The sequence below is a fragment of the Phymastichus coffea genome, unplaced genomic scaffold (assembly GCF_024137745.1).
Source record: "Phymastichus coffea isolate CEN01 unplaced genomic scaffold, Cenicafe_Pcof_1.1 PCOF00058, whole genome shotgun sequence".
Lineage (NCBI taxonomy): Eukaryota > Metazoa > Arthropoda > Insecta > Hymenoptera > Eulophidae > Phymastichus > Phymastichus coffea.
The window spans coordinates 1,724,590-1,748,484 of NW_026706869.1; the positions used below are offsets into that span (position 1 = coordinate 1,724,590).

Sequence of the window (23,895 nt, forward strand, 5' to 3'; positions counted from 1 at the left end):
CAGGATATTTATATGAGTGATGTGATATAATATTTTTTCATCGTTGTCATAGACACACACACACACACACATATATATGTATATATATGTATGTATAATCTTCAGTACTGTTAATCGTTTTTATATTCACCACTGCTTTTAGTTTTCCATTGATTATTTTTTGCGTCAAAAAGGAAATATTTGTTTTGAGACTCTATAGTATACACATAGAGGACAAAAAGCGACACAAACACAGATCAAAAGGTTGGTTTCTTTTTTTTTTTTCGCGAACAACATGAAGCATAAATTATACATATATCGTCACATACATTTGACACACGTATGTACATTAGGATAATCTTCGATCAGCGTGATACACTGGTTAAGCGTGGGAACGTACGTTAGCAAAACAAACGTGTGGCAGCATTTGCGTAACAACGATCGCTTCTGTACATGAAAAAAAAGTGCGAATGACTGCGAGAAAAAAAAAACGAAAAAAATCAGCACAGGTATGTGCAAAAGGTGCTGCTGCTCCGGTTATTTCGGAACAAAGAAAAAACAAAAAAATGATCTCTCGCCGCCAACACTTAGCTAATCTAGATTTGTCCACATATAATTCAACATATACATGTAAGATTAAGAAAAAGTGAGAGATAGATATATACACAGATAAAAGGTATGATTATACACAGATGTCTGTAAAAAACAAAGTACTTTGGTATACATATAGAGAAACTACATGAATATAATTTCATAGATAATCGTTAATCACGAGATTTTTAATCACAGCGGCCGGTTGATTGACCGCCCATATATATAGAGAGAAAAAAAACGTACAACAGACACATTCGAGAGAGAGATATCTAACCTTGTCGTCCTCGAGTTGGCCGGGTCTCCCGTATCTCTGTTTTTGTTATCGAGAAAAAAGAAACAGAAAAAAAAAATTGCTTGTGAAAACAGTTCGTTTCTCGTGACGAAAAAATTAGCAGACTTCTTCGTTGAAATTCTCGACGTCCGCTCCGCACGCAAATCCCTAATCCTAACGCTGCTTAAGTTAGTGAGCTTATTTTTTGGTGCGAACTCGACTCTGTACGACAATGATTATTATTAATAAATCGATTATTATTATTATTATTATTATTATTATTATTATTATTATTATTATTATTATTATTATTATTATTATTATTATTATTATTATTATTTCTGAATGAGTACGTAAAAAGAGGAATTATTATATTAACAGCGCCAACTGCGACTGCAATAGTAGACTGGAGAGAAAAAAAAATTTGAGAGTGGGCTAAGAAGGTGGAGGGGCGGGACAAAACATTCGTTTGCTTCGCAGGCAAGCTTTGTGCTGTTGTGTTATCCCTAGACATATGCCGCAACACAAATCTCACCTTGGAGTCCAGCACTTCGCCGGGTCGTAATCTAACCTGCAGAAAAAGTACAAGAGACGAACATGAGGCTTGGACATGTACACGTTGACACACGGGCGGACACACATACAGATTGTTTTGAGAGAGAGAGAAAAAAAAAAGAGACATTTAGATTGATTTGCTTGGTCGCATATCTTGGGGATAAAGTAAGGGGCGGGTGGGTGAGTGGCGGGCGGGGGGGACTTGTAACTGGGCAATTCCAACTCTTTGCTACATAGCTTTTTCTACCTCTACAGCAATGGGGATGACGCATAAACATACAGCACATACTTTGGTATTGCTCATTTTTATTAATCTCTGCTATTAATCTGTCCATTTTTATCAGTCGCATTTCGCTTTAACAACGTGTCTTTTATAGAGAATGATGGTATTTGGTGTGTGCGTGTGTGCGCGTGCGAGGTGAGCGGAGCAGAGGTGGAAAGAGAGTGAAGAGCTTGCTAATTTTGCCGCGCGCGCGAATAACTTAATATTTAATTGCGAGCAGTACATCACGCAGAGGCGAGGCGAGAATTGGCAAGCGGCACGTCCTTATTCGAGGCGGCGGCCGCGCGCAGACGCGATTTATCAGCGGCGGGCGCGAATCGATAGAGGAGGATGGAAAAGACGGGCGCCCGTCGCGAGCGTCTTATTCCCGATCGCGAGCACCTCGCGCTCGCGCCTTCGATCGAGTGCAAAAAACGAGGCGACGCCCGTGGGCCGCGCGCGGCTCGCCGCAGGCTTATATAGCCGAAAGAACGCGCGTAACTAAGTACGTGCCAGATGGCATACATTTGCTAATGCGAGAGATAGAGAGAGAGCGAAAGAGCCGCCTTTGCTATTTTTAAGGTGGACGCCTGCTTATTTTCAGCGATAATTTATTTAACATATAAGATTATCCGAGAATCTTGAGCTCGTTCCAGCCGAGAGACCAGCCCCATGGACGTGGCTGTTCTCTGCTCTTTGCTCCCTTTTCTCCCCTCCCCTCTCATCGTGAGAAAGGCAGCTTCGACACGCGAATTGACCGTGGAATTGTTTCACCTGTTTCATTTTTATGGTTTGGCTTTTTAAGTACTGTTTTTAGGCTATGTGGTCAAGTGATCAAGGTGTAGTTGTTTGTTCTGCTATTTCTTACTTGTAAATGTGTGTGTGTGTGCAAGAAAGAGAGAGAGAGAGGGAGAGAGAGAGAGAGAGAGAGAGAGAGAGAATCAGAGAGAGAAAAACTATATGATAAAAGTGTAAATGTGTCAGTTGATGTAGTAGACGTGCAGTTTGACGGGGAAAGATGATGAAAAAGAGAGATGGAGAAAGAGAGACAGACAAGAAAGAGATAAACTTGCATAATAAATGTTACAAATGTTGTTGGTGTGTTATTTTCTTTTAATATTTTCGATTTTTCTTCTGGGTTATTTATAAAATTGGCGAGATCGTTATTTGATTATTAATTTGAGTTTACCGTCGATTAATAAAATAGAATTATTAATTAAAAAAATAGAATTAATTAATAAATTAATTTTTTATAATTCGGCCGTTATTTATCTGTTGGTTATGAGTTGGCGTTTTCCTTCTCGTAGATAAACGAGGAGGATAATAAAGTCTCTCACCTTCCTGTCGTCAATCACCTCGCCGGGGCGCAGCTTTCTATGTTCCTATGGACCAAATTGTCATGAGCACGAATAATTTTTGTGTTTGCATTCATTAGAAAAAAAATCTTTCATTCTTTCTCGATGCTTGCATTAAAGTGTACTGTGAGCAGACAGAGATAGATCAGCTGGAGAACGGTTTCTTCGTTACTTCCAGACAATATCGATATACCTTCGGAGTTTGCCCTAATTACACGCTACGCATCAGAGCGAATAACGATGGAAATAAGAAACGGTAGCGCAGAGAGAAGACGGACAGAGATAGAGAATAGTTCGTATGAGGGATCAGCTAAGTCGTAAAGGAGATGGGGATAAATAATTGATTGATCAGGTCAGTTTTCAATCCCACTAAAACAATTGAACAAAAGATCAAATGAAAAAACAAAAACTCTCTATGTGCTGTCTAATTGATCAAAATCCAGACACACTAAATCTAACAAGAAGGCTTCGCGAAGTGAGTCGCAACGTTCAGGTTGTCTTTCTCTTGTTTTTCGGGGGAATCGCGCGCGCGATCCGATCGCCGTTTCCCGCTGGGCGCATCTCGCGAGCATCCATCAAAACGCAGTCCAGCTATTTTCGAGCGACAAACAAAGGAGATTCACAGCTGTAGAGGTGTCCTTTAAAGGGTTGAAGTCCGGCGACAGCAGCGGCACCGTCGAGAAAGGCAATTCAAACATCCGCGAGTTTCGCGACAAATTCAGCTGCAGAACTAGTTCAGGCTCGTCCGCGTGACGAAATTTATCGCGCTATCGGACGATTCGCCGAGGAGAAGAGCGATCGGAACGTCGACGCGCGATCCCCGCAAGAGACAGGTAGAACGAGAGAGAAAGAGAGAGAGAGAGAGAGAGAGAAAGAGAAAAGGGGCGACAGATGATAGATAAGGGCAGAGAAGGTTGTCGGCTATCTCGAAGCCAAATACGAGTAAAAGAGGCGATACCTCGTCGCTGATAATAAGGCTAGGCCTTCGTCCAGGCTCCTCGGGCGGTATGAGCGAACCACGTCGGCTGCCAGGTCCACTTCCAGGCACGATCGAGCTGCGTCTGCTCCCAAACGGCGATACGTCCTTGCTGACCTCGATCTTGGGCGCCTCGGCTTTGTCCGCCTTCTGGTAGGGCTCGGGTGCCTTGATTTCCGGTACCTTCGGCTGTAAACAGCGGCAAAACTCGACGGCTCACTCACACAAACAACTGCTGATCGGAACGGAGGCGAAAGCTCGACTGCGCTTCTCTCCCTCTCCCTCATTTTTGGGGGGAGAGCGCGAAAATTCGTTACTAATTTTCGCCGAAAATACCCAAGGTCCCATTATGCTCGCAAGCCTCTTGCCCAATTAATCTCGTGCGTTTGCGCGCGCGCGCGAGAGAGAGAGAGAGAGAGAGAGAGGGGGAGAGAAGCGCGAGATAGAGAAAAAGCATAAATCATACGCACCTTGGATTCGAATTTCTAGCGGGTGCACGGCCACAAAGGAGAGCAGAGTCGAGACGTTTGTCGTCGTTGCAATATGAAATCAGAGAGCGAATGATTTATCGAGCCAGCGACGCGCAATTTCGCGCTCGCGAACACTCGTTGCGCTGATTTATCGCGCTCGAAGGCTGCTTTTATACCTGAGACTGCGGCCGGTCGAGCTTGGTCTTGTCGCGCGGCTGGTACTCGCTGAATTCCGGCTTCTCGAACTTCTCCAGCACCGGGCGCTCGTAATCGGGGATCTCCGGCAAGTCGTAGCTCTTCTCCTTGTCGGCCTTCTTCGCCTTCATCTTCTTCGCGTCCATCTTCTCCGGCTTATCCGTTTTCTAAATTTCACGCATTTTCTTTCTTTAGTCAAGCTTTCTCCCATCGGCCCTTCGTTGGATTAGTCGCATGATTCTGTTCTAACGCATGGTAGTTATGTTTGGTTGCCGATGATTACGATGTTGTAATGTGTGATTTTCATGAGTTCGATGATTGTCGTTCAATTAAGGGAATAGAGAAATATTATTGTCGGGCGCTATTATTTGTTGTTTATCCATGTCCCGATTTGCATAGTGAAAGATAGAGTAGGGGGAGGTAAAAATACTCTCGTGGATTAGTGCTTAATATTTTTTATGCGTTGCAATTACGTCGATGGTGATTATTAGATGTACATGGCAATGACTTTAATTCATTCGACTTATCTGTCAGATTGTTGTTTTTAACGAGTTATTTCAGGGGGTTACGAGCAGAAAGAGAGAGAGAGAGACGCTTTGGCATTCACTAGCTAAAAAGAAATCTTCAGAGGTAAATTTTTTGGCTTAGATTTAGAAGAAGAAAGATTTCCAGTAGATTTATGGATATTAGACGAGGGGAAAGAAATTGAAAGAAAGTTTAATTGAAGAAGGGGAGTAACGAATGAGATGAACAGTTTTGAGAGAACAGCTCTAAGAGTAACTAATAGAGAGAGGACTAGAGAAAGATACAGAGAGAGTAAGAAAGAAAGAGAGAGAGAGAAAAAGTTAAAAAAAGAGGAAAAATAGTTAGGTCGTTTATGGTGCAAAAACGATTTGTAGAAATTGGAAAGTATAGAAGAAAATTCATCGGTAATAGTGCATAGAAAGACAGACAAAGAAAAAAATAGAGAAAAGAGGAAAAATTCTAAAGAAAGGAGCTATAGAGAGAGAAAAAGAAAGACATTCCGAGGCGCAAATTCTTTGAGAAGAGGGCATTGCTTTGTTGCTGTTGTCCGTCTTGCACGGGGATACCTTTAACTCGACACTGCCCAAGATGCCGTTCTCGGCTGTCTGGGGCTCTTTTCCAGCTTTTTGGACGGGTTTGAGTAGGTTCTTAAGGTCTGCGAAATTCTCGACAACTTTCGCCTCCAATTTCTCTGGTCTACGCCATTTCAAGCTGGATCGAGGGCTATCCGTGGGCTGTATTGTGCGGGTAACGAGTCGTACACAAAATTAAAGAGACAGGCAGAACTTATTTCGCGCGAGCAACCATTTCTTTACATATGTACAATGTGTATAAAATAATGTCATAAGTTCTAAAAAGAGTGAATGTGTGTGTTTTTTTTTTTCTGACAAGCTAACGTATCAGTGATTGACCAAAAAAGGCCACTTGGCTCGGTTTGCTACTTTTCCCCTACCACGACATATATAAATAAACGAAAAATTAGCTTTAACAGCTGCCCAGCCAACATAGATAATGTGACACTTACCTTGAGCTCCACTTTATCTATGGATGCCTTCCTCTCGTCGTTAGTCTTGACTTTCAGACTCGATCGCCTGCTGTCAGATTCTTGGGGCTTCAGCTGCAAACACATTAAATCGTTGCTAATTTCTCACAAACTTAACAATGCATATTGGCGATCGGTCATTTTGCGAAAATATATATATAGCTCAACGGCGAGAGATACGGCAGTTAATAATCAGTGTTTGTGTGTACCTTAGAATCGTTTGGTTTGCCAGGTGATTTTGGTGTGATGGATAGTTTTTCCTGTTTGAGAGTGATATTATGGTGATGTAATTTTTTCTGTGTAATATGCAGATTACATAATTGTACACGTTAAGTTCCAATTCATTTATGCTCACGGTTGGTAAACATCAACAGCAGAATTTAACGTATTCAATTACATGTAATAAAAAACAGTAGAGTCATTGGTGTATACCTCTGGTTTATCTTGGACTGGTTTGATGACTGGTTTATCCTGAAAGTTTAGAGAGATGTTTTTATTGATTGTTGGCTTAGTGTTATGGACTTAAGGGTTATATGATGGTTTGTGCTGTAATGATGATGGAATTAGTGATGCCGTAGTTATAACTCGCTCGAGCTGTCAATAAAGTTATTGTATTATTCATCATCGACTGTAACGAGGAACTGGCTTTTTGAGCTGTTCCGTCGTTATGCGCTCCCTGTAAATATTTTCGGTAACCTACAAAGTGCACACTATAAACAATATTGAATCTTAGCGTTGCACCAGTTTATTCTGATTTCCTCCACTTGTTCTTCCCTTCCCCAAGCAAAATAATTAGTCAAGAAAAGATTCGGACTCCAAATAACTTGCACTTATACGCGATTGTAAGTGAAGCTTTATGAAAGTAAGTTATGATCTGTAAGAAATGAGATGAAAACAATGATTTATTGTTATGATAATTTTTCAGTTAAAATAGCGATAGTATAGTTAAACTTGATCGATCAATGTTTGTTATATAATATTAAAGAAAATGAAACACTATTACTGTTGCAATCCACACCAATATTATATTGAAGAAAACTGAAATTTAATAAAGTAATCATAAATAGCATTCTTATATAGTAAAGCAGAATTCTCGTATGCTTAAATCCATTCCTTCACAGTTGAACTTGTCGCTTTTATGCTATCGTGTTTTGTTTTGTTTAAAATGAATGTGTAGAAATAAAAAATAGTTAATAAAGAATAGTGTAGGAGTGTGTTTAGTGTAGAAATGTTATCGATGATAGACAAGATAGACGTAGAATATAGGCAAAGGTATCTTCCGTTCGGACGGGATGGATCGATGTACCTTTGAGTTCTCAGAATCGAAGCCATTAGTGTTTTCAGGTGTAACAATGACAGGTATCAAGTATTCAGGTTTTTTGGGTACATTCTGTTCATCATCATTCGGTGGCCATGAAAATGAATCTTCCGGCGTTACTTCTTTGGATTTGCTATTAACCAATTTTGGTTTATTTTTCAGCGCGACATCGACTGGTTTAGAGACCGAAAAATCATCTGATTTTTTGCGAATATCGTTTCTATCTTTAGGTTGCGTAGGTTTAGGTACATAACCATCATCGACATTTGTTGGCCAAGAGAATTCTTCCGGTGTTTCGTCATTGGGTTTGGTCTTAATCGACTTAGGTATATCATGTTCATCATCACTAGGCCAAGAGACTGAATCGTTTGCGGATTTATGTTGAATTTTATATGGACCAGTAATACCTTCAGAATCTTTAGCATCGGATGGTTTGAGTGAGTTTCTCTTAATTTTTGTGGTAGTATCTTTTTCTCTTGGTTTGGATTTGATCGATCGTGGTTTTGCTTTCTTGTCGATGTCAATTGGTTTAGAAACAGCAGATTCTTCGGTTTTCTTATGTCTGTCACCTGTGTTCATTGCCTTAGGTACATTCTGTTCATCATCGTTGGGTGGCCACGAAAAAGAATCTTCAGGTGTTACATCTTTGGATTTGCTTTTAACCAATTTCAGCTTATCTTTCTTCACGACATCGTCTGGTTTGGAGTCAGTAGAGTCTTCCGATTTTTTGCAAATATCGTCTATATCTTTCGGTTGTACAGATTTAGGTACGTAACCGTCATCATCGTTTGTTGGCCAAGAGAATTTTTCCGGTGTTTCGTCTTTGGGTTTGGTCTTAACCGACTTAGGTATATCATGTTCATCATCACTAGGCCAAGAGACTGAATCGACTGTGGATTTATGTTCAATTTTATATGGACCAGTAATACCTTCAGAATCTTTAGCATCGGATGGTTTGAGCGAGTTTCTCTTAATTTTTGTGGTAGTATCTTTTTCTCTTGGTTTGGATTTGATCGATCGTGGTTTTGCTTTCTTGTCGATGTCAATTGGTTTGGCAACAGCAGATTCTACGATTTTCTTATGTCTGTCACCTGTGTTCATTGCCTTAGGTACATTCTGTTCATCATCGTTGGGTGGCCATGAAAAAGAATCTTCAGGTGTTACATCTTTGGATTTGCTTTTAACTAATTTTGGTTTATCTTTTTTCGCGATATCGACTGGTTTAGAAGCCGAAGAGTCAACTGATTTTTTGCGAATATCGTCTATATCTTTAGGTTGCGTAGGTTTAGGGACGTAACCATCATCGATGTTTGTTGGCCAAGAGAATTCTTCTAGTATTTCGTCTTTGGGCTTGGTCCTAATCGACTTTGGTGTATCATATTCATCATCACTAGGCCAAGAGACTGAAACGCCTACGGATTTATGTTCAATTTTATATGGGCCAGTAATACTTTCAGAGTCTTTAGCATCGGATGGTTTGAGCGAGTTTCTCTTAGTTTTTGTGGTAGTATCTTTTTCTCTTGGTTTGGATTTGATCGATCGTGGTTTTGCTTTCTTGTCGATGTCAATTGGTTTGGCAACAGCAGATTCTTCGATTTTCTTATGTCTGTCACCTGTGTTCATTGCCTTAGGTACATTCTGTTCATCATCGTTGGGTGGCCATGAAAATGAATCTTCCGGTGTTACATCTTTGGATTTGCTTTTAACCAATTTCAGCTTATCTTTCTTCACGACATCGTCTGGTTTGGAGTCAGTAGAGTCTTCTGATTTTTTGCGAATATCGTTTCTATCTTTAGGTTGCGTAGGTTTAGGTACGTAACCATCATCAACGTTTGTTGGCCAAGAGAATTCTTCTAGTATTTCGTCTTTGGGCTTGGTCTTAATCGACTTTGGTGTATCATATTCATCATCACTAGGCCAAGAAACTGAAACGCCTACGGATTTATGTTCAATTTTATATGGGCCAGTAATACTTTCAGAGTCTTTAGCATCGGATGGTTTGAGCGAGTTTCTCTTAGTTTTTGTGGTAGTATCTTTTTCTGTAGGTTTGATTTTGATCGATTTTGGTTTTTCTTTCTTGTCGATATCGATTGGTTTGGAGATACCAGATACTTCGGTTTTTTTATGGCTATTACTTTTGTTCATTTCCTTAGGTGCAATCTGTTCGTCATCTTCGGGTGGCCATGAAAATGAATCTTCCGGCGTTACTTCTTTGGATTTGGTATTAACAAATTTTGGGTTATCTTTCATCGCGACATCGACTGGTTTAGAGGCCGAAAAATCATCTGATTTTTTGCGAATATCTTCTCTGTCTTTAGGTAGCGTAGATTTAGGTTTGTGACCGTCATCGTCGTTTGTTGGCCAGGAGAATTCTTCTAGTGTTTCGTCTTTAGGTTTGGTTTTAATCGGCTTCGGTACATCATATTCGTTGTCAGTTGGCCAAGAGAATGAATCGTCGGCGGATTTCTGTTCAATTTCATACACGCCAGTCATTTCTTCAGAGTCTTTAACATCGGATGGTTTGGGTGAATTTCTCTTAATTTTTGTCGTAGTATCTTTTTCTCTAGGTTTGGATTTGATCGATCGTGGTTTTGCTTTCTTGTCGATGTCAATTGGTTTGGCAACAGCAGATTCTTCGATTTTCTTATGTCTGTCACCTGTGTTCATTGCCTTAGGTACATTCTGTTCATCATCGTTGGGTGGCCATGAAAAAGAATCTTCAGGTGTTACATCTTTGGATTTGCTTTTAACCAATTTCAGCTTATCTTTCTTCATGACATCGACTGCTTTGGAGTCAGTGGAGTCTTCTGATTTTTTGCTGATATCGTCTATATTTTTAGGTTTTACAGATTTGTCGTCATCGTTTGTTGGCCAAGAGAATGAATCATCGACGGATATTTGTGCAATTGTACATAGTTCAGTAGTTTGACTTGAATCTGCTGTATCATCAAAGGTCTTGTGCGAATGTGTTTTAGGAGTAACGTTGTCTTTATCCTTTGGTTTAGTTAAAGATTTTTTTGGTTGATTTTCTTCGTCACATTCATTTATATGAACTATGAAGACTTTTTCAGAGTCTATGTGACCCTATTTAAAAATAACCAATTGTTCAATATAACGATGTCAATTATTAGTAGCATTCCTAACATTATAATTTTATCAATTCTTTTCAGTTTCATTAATAGATGTTAAGACATTTAATAACAGGTTAGACACATATTTTAAATGTTAGTGACATTGATACGCGAACGGTATGACTTTAACACAGGAATTGAAATTTTTGAATGTAAATTGTAAAACTATGTAAAGTTTGACTTTTACTCTAATACTAAAAAAATTAATTTCTTACTTTCGCGGTAGTCTTAGATTCATCTTTTTTTATTGAGTCCCTCTTAATAGAATCTCTCTTAATCGAATCTTTTTGAAGATGCTCATCTTTTTCTTCAACAATAATTTTCTGTAAATGTGGAAGGAGTAGGTAATGTAGATAAATGTAAATGTATACGAAAGTGACTCAAAACGTAGTAGTAAAATTTGTTAGATGTCTATACCTCATCTTTTTTAGTAATCGTATCTTTTTTAAGAGAGCCTTTCCTAACCGGTTCGTCCTTGGTTTCAAGAGTAAGTTTCTGTAAATGTTGAGGATTAGGAAATTTGGATTAACGTTGATCAATAAATGCTTTGAAAGCAAATTTGTGTTATTGTTAATAAGTATTGATATGCTCTGACTGAGTATAAAAAATTTTTGTTGTGACGCATGTACCTCGTCTTTTTTGGTGACCGGTTCTTTTTTAACAGGACTCTTTTTAGTGGGTTCTGCTTTGTCTTCAGGGATAATTTTCTGGAAATTTTTAAGTATTTGGAACGTGAGTTTTTATCGCTAAAAATTGTGTGAGTATTTTGAAACATGTATAAATACCCGGTACTATTTAATTTACCTCATCTTTCTTACTAATCGAATCCCTTTTAACGGAACTTTTCTTAACTGGTTCGTCTTTCTCATCTGGGGTAATATGTTTCTGTAATTGTAGGAACTTTTATAAAGTGGGTGTGTTATGAAAAAGAGTTAAGCATTTGTTTCGTTATTAAGATGCGTTTTTGCATAATTTACCTCGTCTGTTTTAATAGAGTCTCGTTTAACCGAGTCTCTTTTGACGGAACTTCGTTTGACAGAGTCGTGTGTATCTGTGCCATTTTTGTCTTCAACAGTAGTTTTCTGGAAAAGGTTCGAATAATTTTGAGTAATGATGTTTGATTGGTGAATTCAATTATGAGTTAAAAAGTTCTTTTGAAGGCTATTTGGATTCTAAAATATCATTACATGAAATTTTAGAGGGAACGACATAGTCAGAGATTCTTCATTTTTTTTTGACAGAAGCCTGTCGAAGCTATATTGAGATAAAACTAAAACTAAAAATTTTTAAATAAAATTTTTAGTAATAATTAACCACGTTACCTCATCTTTTTTTGAAGAAAGTGGTTTGGGGGCATCAATTGTATCAGTGGCATTTGAATGTGTGTGTTTCTGTAAAAATTGTAGTGTATTGATGCAAGTGATTAGGATTTATTAAATATAGTGCGTACGAACTCTAAAAATTTGTGGTATATTACCTTTACTTTTACTACAGTATCTTTCTTAATTGAATCTTTACAAGGAGTTTTTGATAGGTTTTGTACAGTATTTTTTTCGGGTTGCTACGATATAAATCGAGAAAGTGAATAATAGATCGGATATTGAATGACAATCAAAAGTTTGATTCAATATGTTTTACCTCGTCTTTATGAGAAATAGAGTCAGGCCGTTTAAAAACTTTTCTAACAGAATTTGGATTTACCGGTACTGGCGTATCAGTAACTTCGTTAAATTCGTTCGGAGTTTTCTGTGAATGTGTAGTGTTATGTAATTTTATAGTGTTGATTTGATGTTCAAGTTTATGTTAGTACGCAGTTTACCTCAACTTTTTCAAAAATAGAGATTTGTTTGTGGGAGACTGTTTTTACAGAATCCCTTGTCGAAGAGACAGATGATTCTTCATCTGAATCATCTGTGGTAGGAATTCCCTGCTAAAGTGTTGCATCAGATTAGAATAATTGTGTTGTTAAAACATACAGCATTGTGTAAGTGTTGACATTTACCCCGTGTATTGCAGTAATAGATTCTCTTTTGAATGTGTGTCGTGTATGTGTATCGGGTTTATGTTCAGGGAGCGTTTTCTATAAATGGATTGATGGTTGTGTTATTTATAATTATTGTTTTTGTGTATATGTTGAAAGCTTATGTACCTTGTCTGTTTTAACAGAGTCATGTCTGATAGACTCTGATTTAGATGATCGCCTACTGGTGGTGATTGTTTCAGTGTCAGACTCGTCTTCGGGAACCTGTTTCTGTAAATGTATGTGTATAATTGAGTGTAAATTAATATCATCAAATGTCAATGTGTATTCATGACGTGATCTACCTTATCAGTTTTTGGAACTGAAGGTTTTCTTATGACATATTGTATATGGGTATCATTGTTATCTTCGGAAGTAAGTGTCTAAAAAAAATTGAATAAAGAAAAAAAAATAAAAAACATCGTTTTATGCGTGTAGATTTCAATGTACCTTATCTTTTTTAACGAGAGAATCCTGTCTGATCGATTCTGTTTTTGATGTACGTTTGCAGATGGTATTGTGTGTATCAGTATCAGATTCGTCTTGAGGAATCGTTTTCTGAAAATGAGTTGTTTGTAATTAAGCAAGTGTGTTGGGTCTGACATTTACAAATCTACAACGATTTCTATTACAGGTACCTTGTTTGCTTTGGTAATTGATTCTTTTCTAATTGTAAATTGTTTATGTATATCAGGTTTGTCATCGGGAGTATTCTAGAAAATTAAGGGTAATACAGAGTTGATATACCAAACAATGTAATTCAGTATTCTTGTGAATTATACCTTATCTTTTTTGACAGAAGAGTTTCCTGTTACAAACTCTGTTTTAACAGACCTTCTACTAGTTGAATTGCATGTATCTGTATCGGAATCATCTTCGGGGTAGGGATTCTACAAGGTTATTATATGTTGAAAAGTAAAAATTAATGGATAACAAGAAGAATAGGGAGTACTATCAACTACCTCATCGTGAATGGTATACGTTTTCTTTTGTTTCACGAAACGTGTGTGTATGTCATGTTCATCTTCAGGTTTCGTATTCTAAAATCGATTGACAATTAAAACAAAATATTTCTGAATAATGTAGTTGTTCGAGTAGTAAAACTATTATACCTTATTTTTTCTACTTGTTGAGTCGCGTCTGATCGTCTCAGTTTTGACCGAACGTCGATTAGTAGAGTTATACGTATCTGTGTCAGAATCATCCTCAATGAAAGGTTTCTGCAAGATTTTACGCGTTGGAAAGAACAATTGAGTAAACGAAATAAAAGCGCGTTCACTACAGTTTACTATAATACCTTATTTCTCTTAATCATGGCGTCTGACCAAACCGAATCGGTAATAGCGTGTTTTTTTAAGGAACCGTAAGTGTCTATTTCAGACGCATCGTCCGGAAATATCGTCTGTAAATATTTCGTAGATAAATATATATATAAACACACTCCCCCTATAAGCGAGTTCGAGAGATAATTTAATATTTTACCTCGTCTTGAGTGTTAAACGATTGTTTACGAATGACGAAACGCGTATGTACATGTTTATCTTCATTCTGCAATTGTAATAATCAATTAAGATTGTCATAAGTGAGTTCTAGTGTTTGATACGAATGGTGAGATAAGTAGCTGCATACCTTGCCTCTCCTGACTACAGAATCTCGTCTCATAGTGGTATCGGTAATTTCTTGAATGCTAATTGAATTATATGTGTCTGTGTCGGATTCGTCATCAGAAACCTTCTACAAATGTTACATTGTTAACATGTACTCGGTGTAATGATCGTGTTTTCGTTGTAATATGTGTTTTACCTCGCCTGTTTTAGTAACATAACGTCTTTTGATGGTGTAGTGTGTTTCGATACCGCTTTGTTCGTCAGGCACGATTTTCTGAAATTGGGTCAAGGATCGGTAAGTAAGTGCGCGGAAAAATACCGAGATCAAGATCTCCCACAAACTTCATGGTTACCTCATCTACGACGTAGCAATCAGTTTGCATGGAATGAATACTGTCAGTATCAAATTCCATGTCACTAACATCGGGGCTAACGGTCTGTAAAATGGGTTGGGATGTGCGATAAATATTTGGGGACACGATTTTCAAAGTAACATCTGGGAGGTTTATTGTTTACCTGCTCCGTATTAGTAATGGAATCTTTTCTACTGTAATATTGCTTTATTGAGAAATGCGACGGGACGTTGGATACCTCTTCGGGGATTGTCTAAAAAAAACATTTGTGTCGTGCTTATTACAATGTTACGTGTGATGCGTGACAACTGGTGTAGGTAGGTATGTAGGGCACAGTATAGTTTACCTCCTCTTTTTTGATAATAGAATCTCGCTTAACGGGGCTCCTTTTCACGGAATCACGCCTATCTGCCGAAATCGAGTCCTGAAAGAATGCGGGGGCATTTGTGGCATGTATAACAATTTGTGGAATGTAAATTAGCGCGTAAATTTAAGCTCTGCTTCTGCTATTGAGTCTTTGAATGAATTTGTTATACTTTTTCTTGTAAGTTAAAGTGCGAGCACTTGAAATTTGCCATCGAAATCGATGGATTCCGGCTCTCGTTAGTGTAATCAAATACGTTATTAGCGAAGACTGATTTTCGTGTACCTTTTCAGTGTCTTTGACGGACAATCTCGATGATTTTCTCGAAATAATTTCCTCCTATATAAATGTGGCAAATAGTTGTACAACGCCGTTTAAAAATACCTTTATTCATCAGTGCGATAATGGAATTTTAACAACTCACCTTCTGACTGGTTATAGACGATCTCCTGCTCTCTGTCACACTCTCTTCTTCGGACATCTGTAAGAAAATATAAAGTATTATTAGCGCGTCGTTTAAGCAACATTATTGTTGACGGAAAAATAATTTGTTTGAGCTCACCGATGATTGGATAGAAACTCGTCTCTGAGGAGTGACAGCACCGTCCTCGTGTATCTGAAAGGTACGTATTTGAATCATAAGGCGCCAATTCATAGTGCAACTTTGATTTTTTTACGATCTTACCGCTTCTTCGGTCCTGCTCACAGAGCTTCGTCTGCTTTCTGACTTGAGTTCTTCCACCTTGAAACGAACGTTATTCCATTGAGTAATTGGTATTTGGTGCTCAAATGAATGGATTGAAACTCGTTTACTTACGCGGCTGACAGATTGTTTGCGACTCGCGACTTTTTTCTCGGGGGTCGAATCTCGTGGCGAGGCTGGTTCCTTCTTTTTGATGGACTTTCTCTATAAAAACGAAGATGAGTTTCTTTTTATTGTGATTGTTTTTCATAAAGGAAAATATTGATTTAACGGTACGGACCTTCTCTTGAACTTCTTCGACATTGTTGATGATATCTTCCTTGTCCTTGTTCTTGCATCGACGAAATACAAAAAGAAATTAATACTGTCCTAACACAAAACACGATAACAGAACATGCAAAGCACGAGAAAACAAGGTGAAAGGAAGAAATCGTTATAGAAACACAAACAGAGGAAGTGCAGAAGCAAATACAAGCATTGATTGCATGCGTGTGACCTTCGTTTGTCAATTTGATTCGCTTAAAAAGTTGGAAGGCGCTACGTCGAGGCGTTAAATTCAAGCCTAAAGCCAAGACTTGAGTTCCTGTGTAATACGATACAAAAGCGGAAGCGAGCGAACAACAAATCGGCTGAATTAATTGCGACGAAAGAGACATGTGTATAATGAGCCAACAAAGCAAGCGAAGTATCCATTCTCAGCCTGAATTCTACTATTGCGAAAGCGCAGAGATGAGTCAGCCGCTCGGACTTTGCGTAAGGCCTAGTGCATTCCCGTTGTGCGTGACTCACCTGCAACAAATAAATCGATCGATTTCTGTCAAGGCACTGCTCGTGGAAATTAGATAGCATTGAAGCGTAATCAAGCATGTACTAATTATAAATATTACAAAATGAGAATTACGACACACATGGAATGTTGTATATGTATAGCTTTCGTGCGTTAATTGTTTTGGCGGGATTTGTTTTTTCGTCTGTTGTTTTACCTTTTTGGAAGGAGGCTTGTCGATACCGTTCGGTTTGGATTCCTCCTTGAAAAAAACAGTGAACAAAATAAATAAATCGATTCGCGCGACACTTGCGAAGCCAGCTTTGTTGGTTATTGCACGTTTTTTTTCTAGAAAAGCGTTTTACGAAGCAGTGATTATTCCGTGGTGTACAGCTTATAATACCTTGATCTTCTTCTCTTCTTCGATCTTCTTACGTTCCTCGATTTTTTTTTGTTCGATAATTTTCTCCTCCTCCTTTTTCTTCTCGACTTTGATTTTCTCTTCCTCGATCGTTTTCTGCTCTTCCGTTTTCTTCTTCACGACTTCTTCCTCTTTCTTTTTCTTTTCTTCTTCCTTTTTCTTCTTCTCTATCTTTTCTTCTTCCTTCTTCTTTTTTTCTACCTTTTCTTCTTCTTTTTCCTCCTCGTCCTTCTTCTTCTTTTTCTCTTTCTTCTATGTATGTAAATGTTTCATACGAAGGGGTTAATTTACAGGAGGTTCGGTTGTTACTCGTAATGAAGCCAAGGATGAAAATTATCACGTGAAAGAATCGTATGTGGGAAACATTAGTGAAGAATAAATACAGTTAGTAGCTCCGAACAAGTAAGTCAGGGTCATCCCCCATTACCTCAACAGTCAATACAGCGGAAGACTCGTCCTTTCCATGCTCAGTGGTAACAACGATCTTGTAACTACCAGACGATTCCTGAGTAGTCTTACTGATGAGTAACCTAGCCTCCTTGCCGTCGAAACTGGTGCTGTAAGTTTCCGACGACTTGATGACCGTCGTGTCCTTGTACCACGTGACCGTGACCTTCGTGTCAGACTTGACCAGGACCGCGTAGAATTCGGCGGTTTTTCCTTCTTCGACAGTCTAAACGAAATAATGGCAATCAGTCGCAAAGCAAAAATCAAAGACTCGAAGACCGACGCAGCAATGACACGTACAATAGATTTGAGTCCCGAAGCGAGTCTCGGTGGATCGGGTTCCTCGGGCAGTTCCTGAATTTCCACGACCTGCGAGGTAGCCTCGCCCTTCTCGTTCCTCGCCACCAGCTTGTATTTGCCTCTGTCAGCCTTCGATATCTGCTCGATCTCCAGCTTAACGGCGAACTCGCCTTCCTTGATCTTCTCCACGTGGAGCTTGTGACGCTCGTCCTCGGCGACAGCTCGAGTCTCCTTGAACCAGGTGCAGTCCGGAGCGAATTTGGACAGCACAGTGCACTCGATCATCACCGTCTTCTTCTTCACGATCTTGATGACCTTTGGCTTCTCTTTGATCACGGGGATAACTGGGAAGCGAAGCGTAGATTTTTGAGCTGATTTGTTCGGATCGCAAAGACGACGAGTGAAAAGGACACTTTGGACTTACTCTCCACATTGAGCGTGAGATTGGCGTTGAGCTCGCCGAGATTATTCTTGATATTGCACTTGTACAATCCAGAATCATCCGCGCCGGGATCATTGAGTACGAGCTTTATGTAATAGACATCGTTGGCTTCCTCGACAACGCTGAGCGAGATTTTGGACGATTCCTTGACGATTTGACCAGCGTGCATCCAAACGATGTTGGGCTTGGGCTTGGCTTTGACCTTGCAGTCCATGACGACCACTTTGCCGTTGTCGTGAGACTGAATGCGCGGCTTCTCCACGAACGTCGGCCCGTCGCCCTCTTGCTCGGGCTCGGCTTCGATGTTCAAGTTCAAGTTGGCGTTGCTTTCGCCGAACTCGTTCTTCACGTGGCAGCGGTACGCGCCGCCGTCCGGACCCGATGGATCCTGCAGAGGAAAAATCCAAGTGACTGCGACTGTCGGAGAGTGGTGGCCTCGGACCGAGTATCCCTGAACCCGGTTTTCGGGCAAGATCAAGACTCACGATTACCTTGAGTTCCAAGCTTAGCTCGTAAATGTCCTCCTGCACGTCAACGCACTTGAGGCTGATCTTGGCCGACTCGCCGATGGCATTGCTGCCGCGGAACCAGCTGATCTCCGGCTTGGGCTTGGCGCGGCACTTGCACTTCATGGTGATGAGCGTGCCGCTCTCGTTGGGTATGATGCGGGGCTTCTCGATGAACGAGGGCGCGAAGCCCGCCGGGTCCTCTGCACCTTACACGAATCTCCGTGAATCTCACAATGCTCGACGCGCGTCTTTCTCCCGGGCTTCTCTTTTAGAATAGGTCACACAAAGCTTCAGCGTGCGTTAGGATACGTGAGAAGAAAGCTCGGGATTAGGGCGACATGACGAATAAGCGATGTAAAAAGAGCGGTTAGAGTGAAGACGGGTGGTGTTGCGGAACGAGCGTCGTGCAGGCAGCAGTGATAATCTCGTCGCGAAATACCGGACGGCGCAACTGCTCATTGACCCAGCAGAGGCTGTCGCTCGGCGCGGGCCGTGGTCACTCGCTCGAAGTGCGACACCGCGCTCAATAACAGAGACAGAGAAGGTGACAGGCAGAGTGAGAGAGAGGGGGGGAGGGGGCTTGCGATCTTTGTATGTTTTCCTTGCCTTGGAAGTTAAGCGAGATGTTGGCGTTACTCTCGCCGAAGGTGTTAAATGCATTGCATCTGTAGTGGCCGCCGTCGGCCTTGCTCGGATTCATGATCTCTAGAGTGAGCAGGTAAGTATCCTTGCCGGTGGATTTGCGCGACATTTTGATGCGCGAGCTGTCGTTAATGGCCTTGGCGCCCTGGTACCAGGTGATGTCGGGCACTGGATTCGCCTCCAAGATGCACTCCATTATCAGCACGTCGCCTTCCTGGCGTATCGTTGGTTTCTTCGGGAAACGTGGTGGTTTGCCGTCGGGTATTCTATCGTATTCAGTAGACGTGCGTTAAATCGCCCGAATTCGCATCTCGAACGGACATAGAGACAGTCAACGAGAGAAGAAAGAGGTGGAGCGAGAGGGGGAGGGGCAGTTTCAAGAAGAGGGCTCGTGTGTTTCATATTTTGAAGTTGATGGAGTGATCATCTTTTTCCTTAAAAACCGCTCGTATTTATAGTCGAGCATAAATTTTCATTGCAGTCCTGGCTTGCGACCCAAGCGCGAGAAAATTGAACGTCAGCGCGTGCGACGAGAAAAGAGAGAGGGGAGAGAGAGAGTGAATTTATCGCGAAAATAAATTTCACGGAATCTCTCCTCGGATTCATTGTCGAGACTGCGTAGCTCCATCAACAAACAAAACGAGAAGAAGAAAAGTGAAAGCTGTCTTAACGAAGAGAGGGAAAGAGAGACAGAGAGAGAGAGAGAGAGAGAGAGAGAGAGAGAGAGAGGGAGAAAAAGAGTGAGAGAGAAACGTACTTAAGCCTATCGCCACCCTCGAAGTTAAGGTTGATCGTGGCAACGCCTTGACCGTGTTTATTACGCGCGATAGCCTTGTATTCTCCACTGTCGATCTTCGCCACCTTGGCTATTTGAAGTCGCACCAAATAGTAGAGCTTCTGATCGAGCTCCATTGACATCTGATACTTTCCGCTCTCGTTCAATTCCTCAGCGCCGTGATACCTTATTCAAGCATTTTTCTCAGCGACGCTTTTCGCTCACGGGCGTGCGAAGAGGTGGGGATCGAAAGTATTCTCGCGACCGACCGGTCGGAAGGATCCTTGGCAGCGAGTTTTCGCTTTTGATTTAATAACATCGAGTTAAATCTGCCGTTACGAATCGGAAAGCGCGCGCCAGAGCTTCGCCGCTGCTTGCGCTTGTTTATCTTCGTTTCGCCGCGTCGCGCGCTTCTATTATTGAATTCTCGAACGGAGCTCGATCCGTGAAATTTACGGTAGCATTGATTAACGGTGCGCGCTCGATAATTGACCGGCGGGTCCAATGAGTTGTACGACGATGCATTCGTCATCTCGGCTCGAATTTCTCGTTCATCTGCGGTGCCAAGCCTCGGGAAACTCGGCGTCGGCGAAGAAAAGAAAGAGAACCGCGCGGAAAGACGTTGGCGACAGTAGGGTGGTTCGGCGGGAGGGCGAGGGAGGGTCTTACCACTTGACACTGGGTTTAGGATCGCCGACGAGTCGGCACTCGAAGGTAATAGTGTTGCCGTCGTCCGATTGCCTGATGACTGGTCGCTCCGTGAATGTCGGCTTGATGCCGTCGTCGGGCACCGGGGCTTCGTCGCCTGGGTAATTATTTTCAAGAAAGATCATGTTGCTTGGTGGATCGGCAGCGCGACGCGAGGCAGTTGTCGTCGCGTACGAGCGACACACGCCGTTCCCTTGCGCGGATCGACCGTCGATCGTTTCGCACCTCGCGGACTCGTGGCTCGGAAGTCCTCGCGCGGTGTGCTTGTCAATGAATTAGCTCAGCGCTCAGAATTCATTAATTGTTGTTATGGCAATCAAGGTGGAAAAACCAACGTGTTGTTATGTACGCAAACTACGCGTTAAACAAGTTACCCATCGTTTCAGTCAACCTTTTGCGTTAACGGGTTATATGCTGCGAGAAAACAACAAGTTGCGATTGGCTGTCGCAATGCGGTTTGGCCGTTGCCGCGCTGATCAATCTGGTCGGCAACCCGTTGCGCGCGCTCGTGGCGTATTGATTCGGCTGCCACCTAAGTCTACGCGCGTCTCTCTTATCATTGCTCGTGTTTGCCCGCGAAACGGCGCGAGTTAACGGTCCGCGTCTGAAGAGAACGATGCTCTGTATGAATTCAACACTGAGATGTGATATTAATTGACACGTCGACTGTATGTAAGGGTTAAGGTGTGTGCGTTTCACATGTACGACTGCTCTCAATGTACTCTCATTAATATTGCGTGATCCAGTGTGAACAAGCTGTAAATTAGACGTTGGTTACGCCGAGTTACGGGATGCAACTTACTGTCGAAATTTAAGGATATCGTGGCGTTGGACTCGCCGAGCTCGTTCTTCGCCGTGACCTTGTATTTGCCTGCATCCTCGACCGTCACGTTCTGGATCTCCAAGCTGGCGAAGTACGAGTGGCCGTCTTTGTCGATTTTCAGCTGCGAAAACGCAACGTCAGAGTAATCATCGTGCGTCCCATCGGCCGTCCTGGCCATTTGTATCGCGACGCGAAAATAGATCGCCCGCCTCGATGCTCGTTACGCGTATCCGATCATCTCGAAAGCGGTTCGCGCGCAAGTTTTTTTATGTCGTGCCGTTGATTTACCTTGTGTCTGCCGGAGTCTGCCACCAGATCGCCGTCGTGAAACCATGATACCTTGGGCATCGGATCGGCGGTTATGCGGCACTCGAACACCAGCCGCTTGCCGTCGTCCTCCTGCCTGATCGATGGCTTCTTCGCAAAAGTCGGTGCGATGCCGTCGATTTGTCTGCCGAGGAAAGCAAACATACGACACTCTCGCGCGAAATCGCCTACTCATTGCACGCCAAAAACTGCCAACTGCCACGCGAGCTTTCGGTTATCAACGTAAATGCCTGGGTTACGCAAACAAAACTCGCCGATGCAGATTGGTCAAGTGTTATTGGGAATGGTCAGGTTTTACGTTGACCTGCATCACTGGCGGCACTGCGCTGGCGCGCTACCGCGCCAGTGACGCGGTCCCGTGTGATCGCGTGGACAGAAATCCCAGAAGTCGACCAATATTTACGTACTGATACTCTTCTCTTTCACTGACCTAATGATCGATCTTTTCTCAGCCATTAACAATCGATCGTCACTCATAAACATTCTGGTCTCTTTAACGTATCGGGTGCTGGCGAATAGAAAACAGTGGTTAGTAACGAAGCTGCGATTATTTCGAACATCCCGTCGGAAAAACTCTCGAGTTTCTCGGATTTGCTCAGATCTCATCGCGACAATCGGACAAGCGATGGCTTTCACGCGGTCGACATTGAAACCGTTACTTTCGAAACGAAGCACCTCCGAGCAACGAGGCTGCCAAAGAGTTTTCCCATCGCCGAGTCAAGGCGAAAGATGCCCCCGCAAAGCAACTCACCGTACGGGCGTCGGTTCAGCCGCTAAAACCAGAAAGCAAAAAGCACAAGAGGCAATGCGTTACGTGCGCGACAGCTGAAGGTAAGCTGGTGCGGGCAAGGATGGGACGAGGCGGCAGGCAGGCGGATTAGCGATCAAGCGAGAGGGCGATGCGAGCGTACAAGACAAGAAAAGCGGCTATCAGCGGAATTGCAAAGAAACAAAAAGAGAAAAAGAAAAGAAATAAACGAGGCACGAAATTGTTGGTACTACGATACCGCGGCTCGTCCGCACTTACTTCTCTCTAGGCTCATCCACAGCTGTAACACACACATGAACCCACGTGAAGGTCTGAGGTAAAGAAGGCGCGAAACCTCCGGAAAGTGCCGAATCGAACGATCGGCAAGGAGCGAGGTGGCGGCGGAGGGGAGGGAGACGGGCGGGCGGCGATACTCACGGCTGAAGTTGAGGTTGATCGACGCGGCGACCTCGCCCATCTTGTTCTTAGCCTTGACCTTGTAGAGGCCGGCGTCGGTCTCGATGACATCGTCGAGCTCGAGCACCACGAGGAACTTGTTGGCGGCGATGCTCTGTATCTTAAAGTTGGTGCGCTCGTCCTCGGCCAGCTGCGTCTCGCCGCGAAACCAGGTGATCTCGGGCTTGGGCGACGACACCAGCTGGCACTCGAAGATCAGCCGGTTGCCCTCGTCCTCCTGGCGCAGCTGCGGCTTCTGCGTGAAGCTCGGCGCGAAGTCGTCCGCCACCCCCATCGTCGGGAGGGCCTCCGACCACTAAAGGCTCCGACCGTCTTCTTTATCGTCGAGGCCGCGATTATTGCGACCGCGATCGGCTCGTCCCGCGAGGCTCTAGCGACTGGCTTCCCTGGCCTGGATCTACGGCTGCACGCCGTCTCTCATCACCGTCCGCACGCAACCTGATGACACGAGGTTCACTTGCGTTATCGGCCAGCCTTGTCGTTTCCCGCGCCCCGAGGATCCCGCGCTCGTCGGCTCTGCGCCTCGGCGGCGAATACGTCGCGGAGTTTGTTTTCCGCCGCCGTAAAAATAACTTCGCCTATTTTCTTTCGGTGATATTCGGATCGTTAGCGCGCTCTTAAGCGCTTCACGCGGTGGCGAGCTACTTGTCCCATTACATAACGAGAGAAAAATACTCGCTTGTTTTCAAAATAAACAGTGTCGCTCGTGAAAAAAGAAAAATGAAATGCTAATGGCCTCGATGATTCGCCTTTCGCAATCGTAAATGCCGAGATTACGGCGAAACAACGG

The 23,895-nt window shown here is 42.4% G+C and overlaps 1 protein-coding gene across 1 annotated transcript in view; it reads right to left on the reverse strand.

Annotated features, from left to right (window-relative positions):
• LOC131666338 (twitchin) overlaps positions 1 to 23,528 on the reverse strand; it is a 52,350-nt gene extending 28,822 nt beyond the window's left edge. Inside the window, exons 1-35 of the mRNA XM_058938938.1 lie at positions 23,067 to 23,528; positions 22,908 to 22,929; positions 21,842 to 22,004; positions 21,533 to 21,674; positions 20,692 to 20,827; positions 20,005 to 20,208; positions 19,212 to 19,513; positions 18,588 to 18,805; positions 18,079 to 18,484; positions 17,655 to 17,998; positions 17,335 to 17,580; positions 16,890 to 17,159; positions 16,704 to 16,748; positions 16,001 to 16,051; positions 15,835 to 15,924; positions 15,703 to 15,759; positions 15,580 to 15,633; positions 15,442 to 15,498; positions 15,303 to 15,356; positions 15,000 to 15,077; positions 12,823 to 12,924; positions 11,651 to 11,755; positions 11,478 to 11,573; positions 11,303 to 11,380; positions 11,091 to 11,168; positions 10,889 to 10,996; positions 6,657 to 6,695; positions 6,434 to 6,484; positions 6,207 to 6,299; positions 5,749 to 5,916; positions 4,639 to 4,824; positions 4,463 to 4,477; positions 3,975 to 4,181; positions 2,999 to 3,043; positions 848 to 883 (exon numbers count right to left, since the gene is read on the reverse strand). Of these exons, the coding sequence (XP_058794921.1) occupies positions 848 to 883; positions 2,999 to 3,043; positions 3,975 to 4,181; positions 4,463 to 4,477; positions 4,639 to 4,824; positions 5,749 to 5,916; positions 6,207 to 6,299; positions 6,434 to 6,484; positions 6,657 to 6,695; positions 10,889 to 10,996; positions 11,091 to 11,168; positions 11,303 to 11,380; positions 11,478 to 11,573; positions 11,651 to 11,755; positions 12,823 to 12,924; positions 15,000 to 15,077; positions 15,303 to 15,356; positions 15,442 to 15,498; positions 15,580 to 15,633; positions 15,703 to 15,759; positions 15,835 to 15,924; positions 16,001 to 16,051; positions 16,704 to 16,748; positions 16,890 to 17,159; positions 17,335 to 17,580; positions 17,655 to 17,998; positions 18,079 to 18,484; positions 18,588 to 18,805; positions 19,212 to 19,513; positions 20,005 to 20,208; positions 20,692 to 20,827; positions 21,533 to 21,674; positions 21,842 to 22,004; positions 22,908 to 22,929; positions 23,067 to 23,379 (4,659 nt within the window). The 5' untranslated portion in view covers positions 23,380 to 23,528. The remainder of the gene's footprint in view (positions 1 to 847; positions 884 to 2,998; positions 3,044 to 3,974; positions 4,182 to 4,462; positions 4,478 to 4,638; positions 4,825 to 5,748; positions 5,917 to 6,206; positions 6,300 to 6,433; positions 6,485 to 6,656; positions 6,696 to 10,888; positions 10,997 to 11,090; positions 11,169 to 11,302; positions 11,381 to 11,477; positions 11,574 to 11,650; positions 11,756 to 12,822; positions 12,925 to 14,999; positions 15,078 to 15,302; positions 15,357 to 15,441; positions 15,499 to 15,579; positions 15,634 to 15,702; positions 15,760 to 15,834; positions 15,925 to 16,000; positions 16,052 to 16,703; positions 16,749 to 16,889; positions 17,160 to 17,334; positions 17,581 to 17,654; positions 17,999 to 18,078; positions 18,485 to 18,587; positions 18,806 to 19,211; positions 19,514 to 20,004; positions 20,209 to 20,691; positions 20,828 to 21,532; positions 21,675 to 21,841; positions 22,005 to 22,907; positions 22,930 to 23,066) is intronic.
• Positions 23,529 to 23,895: the final 367 nt, after the last annotated feature.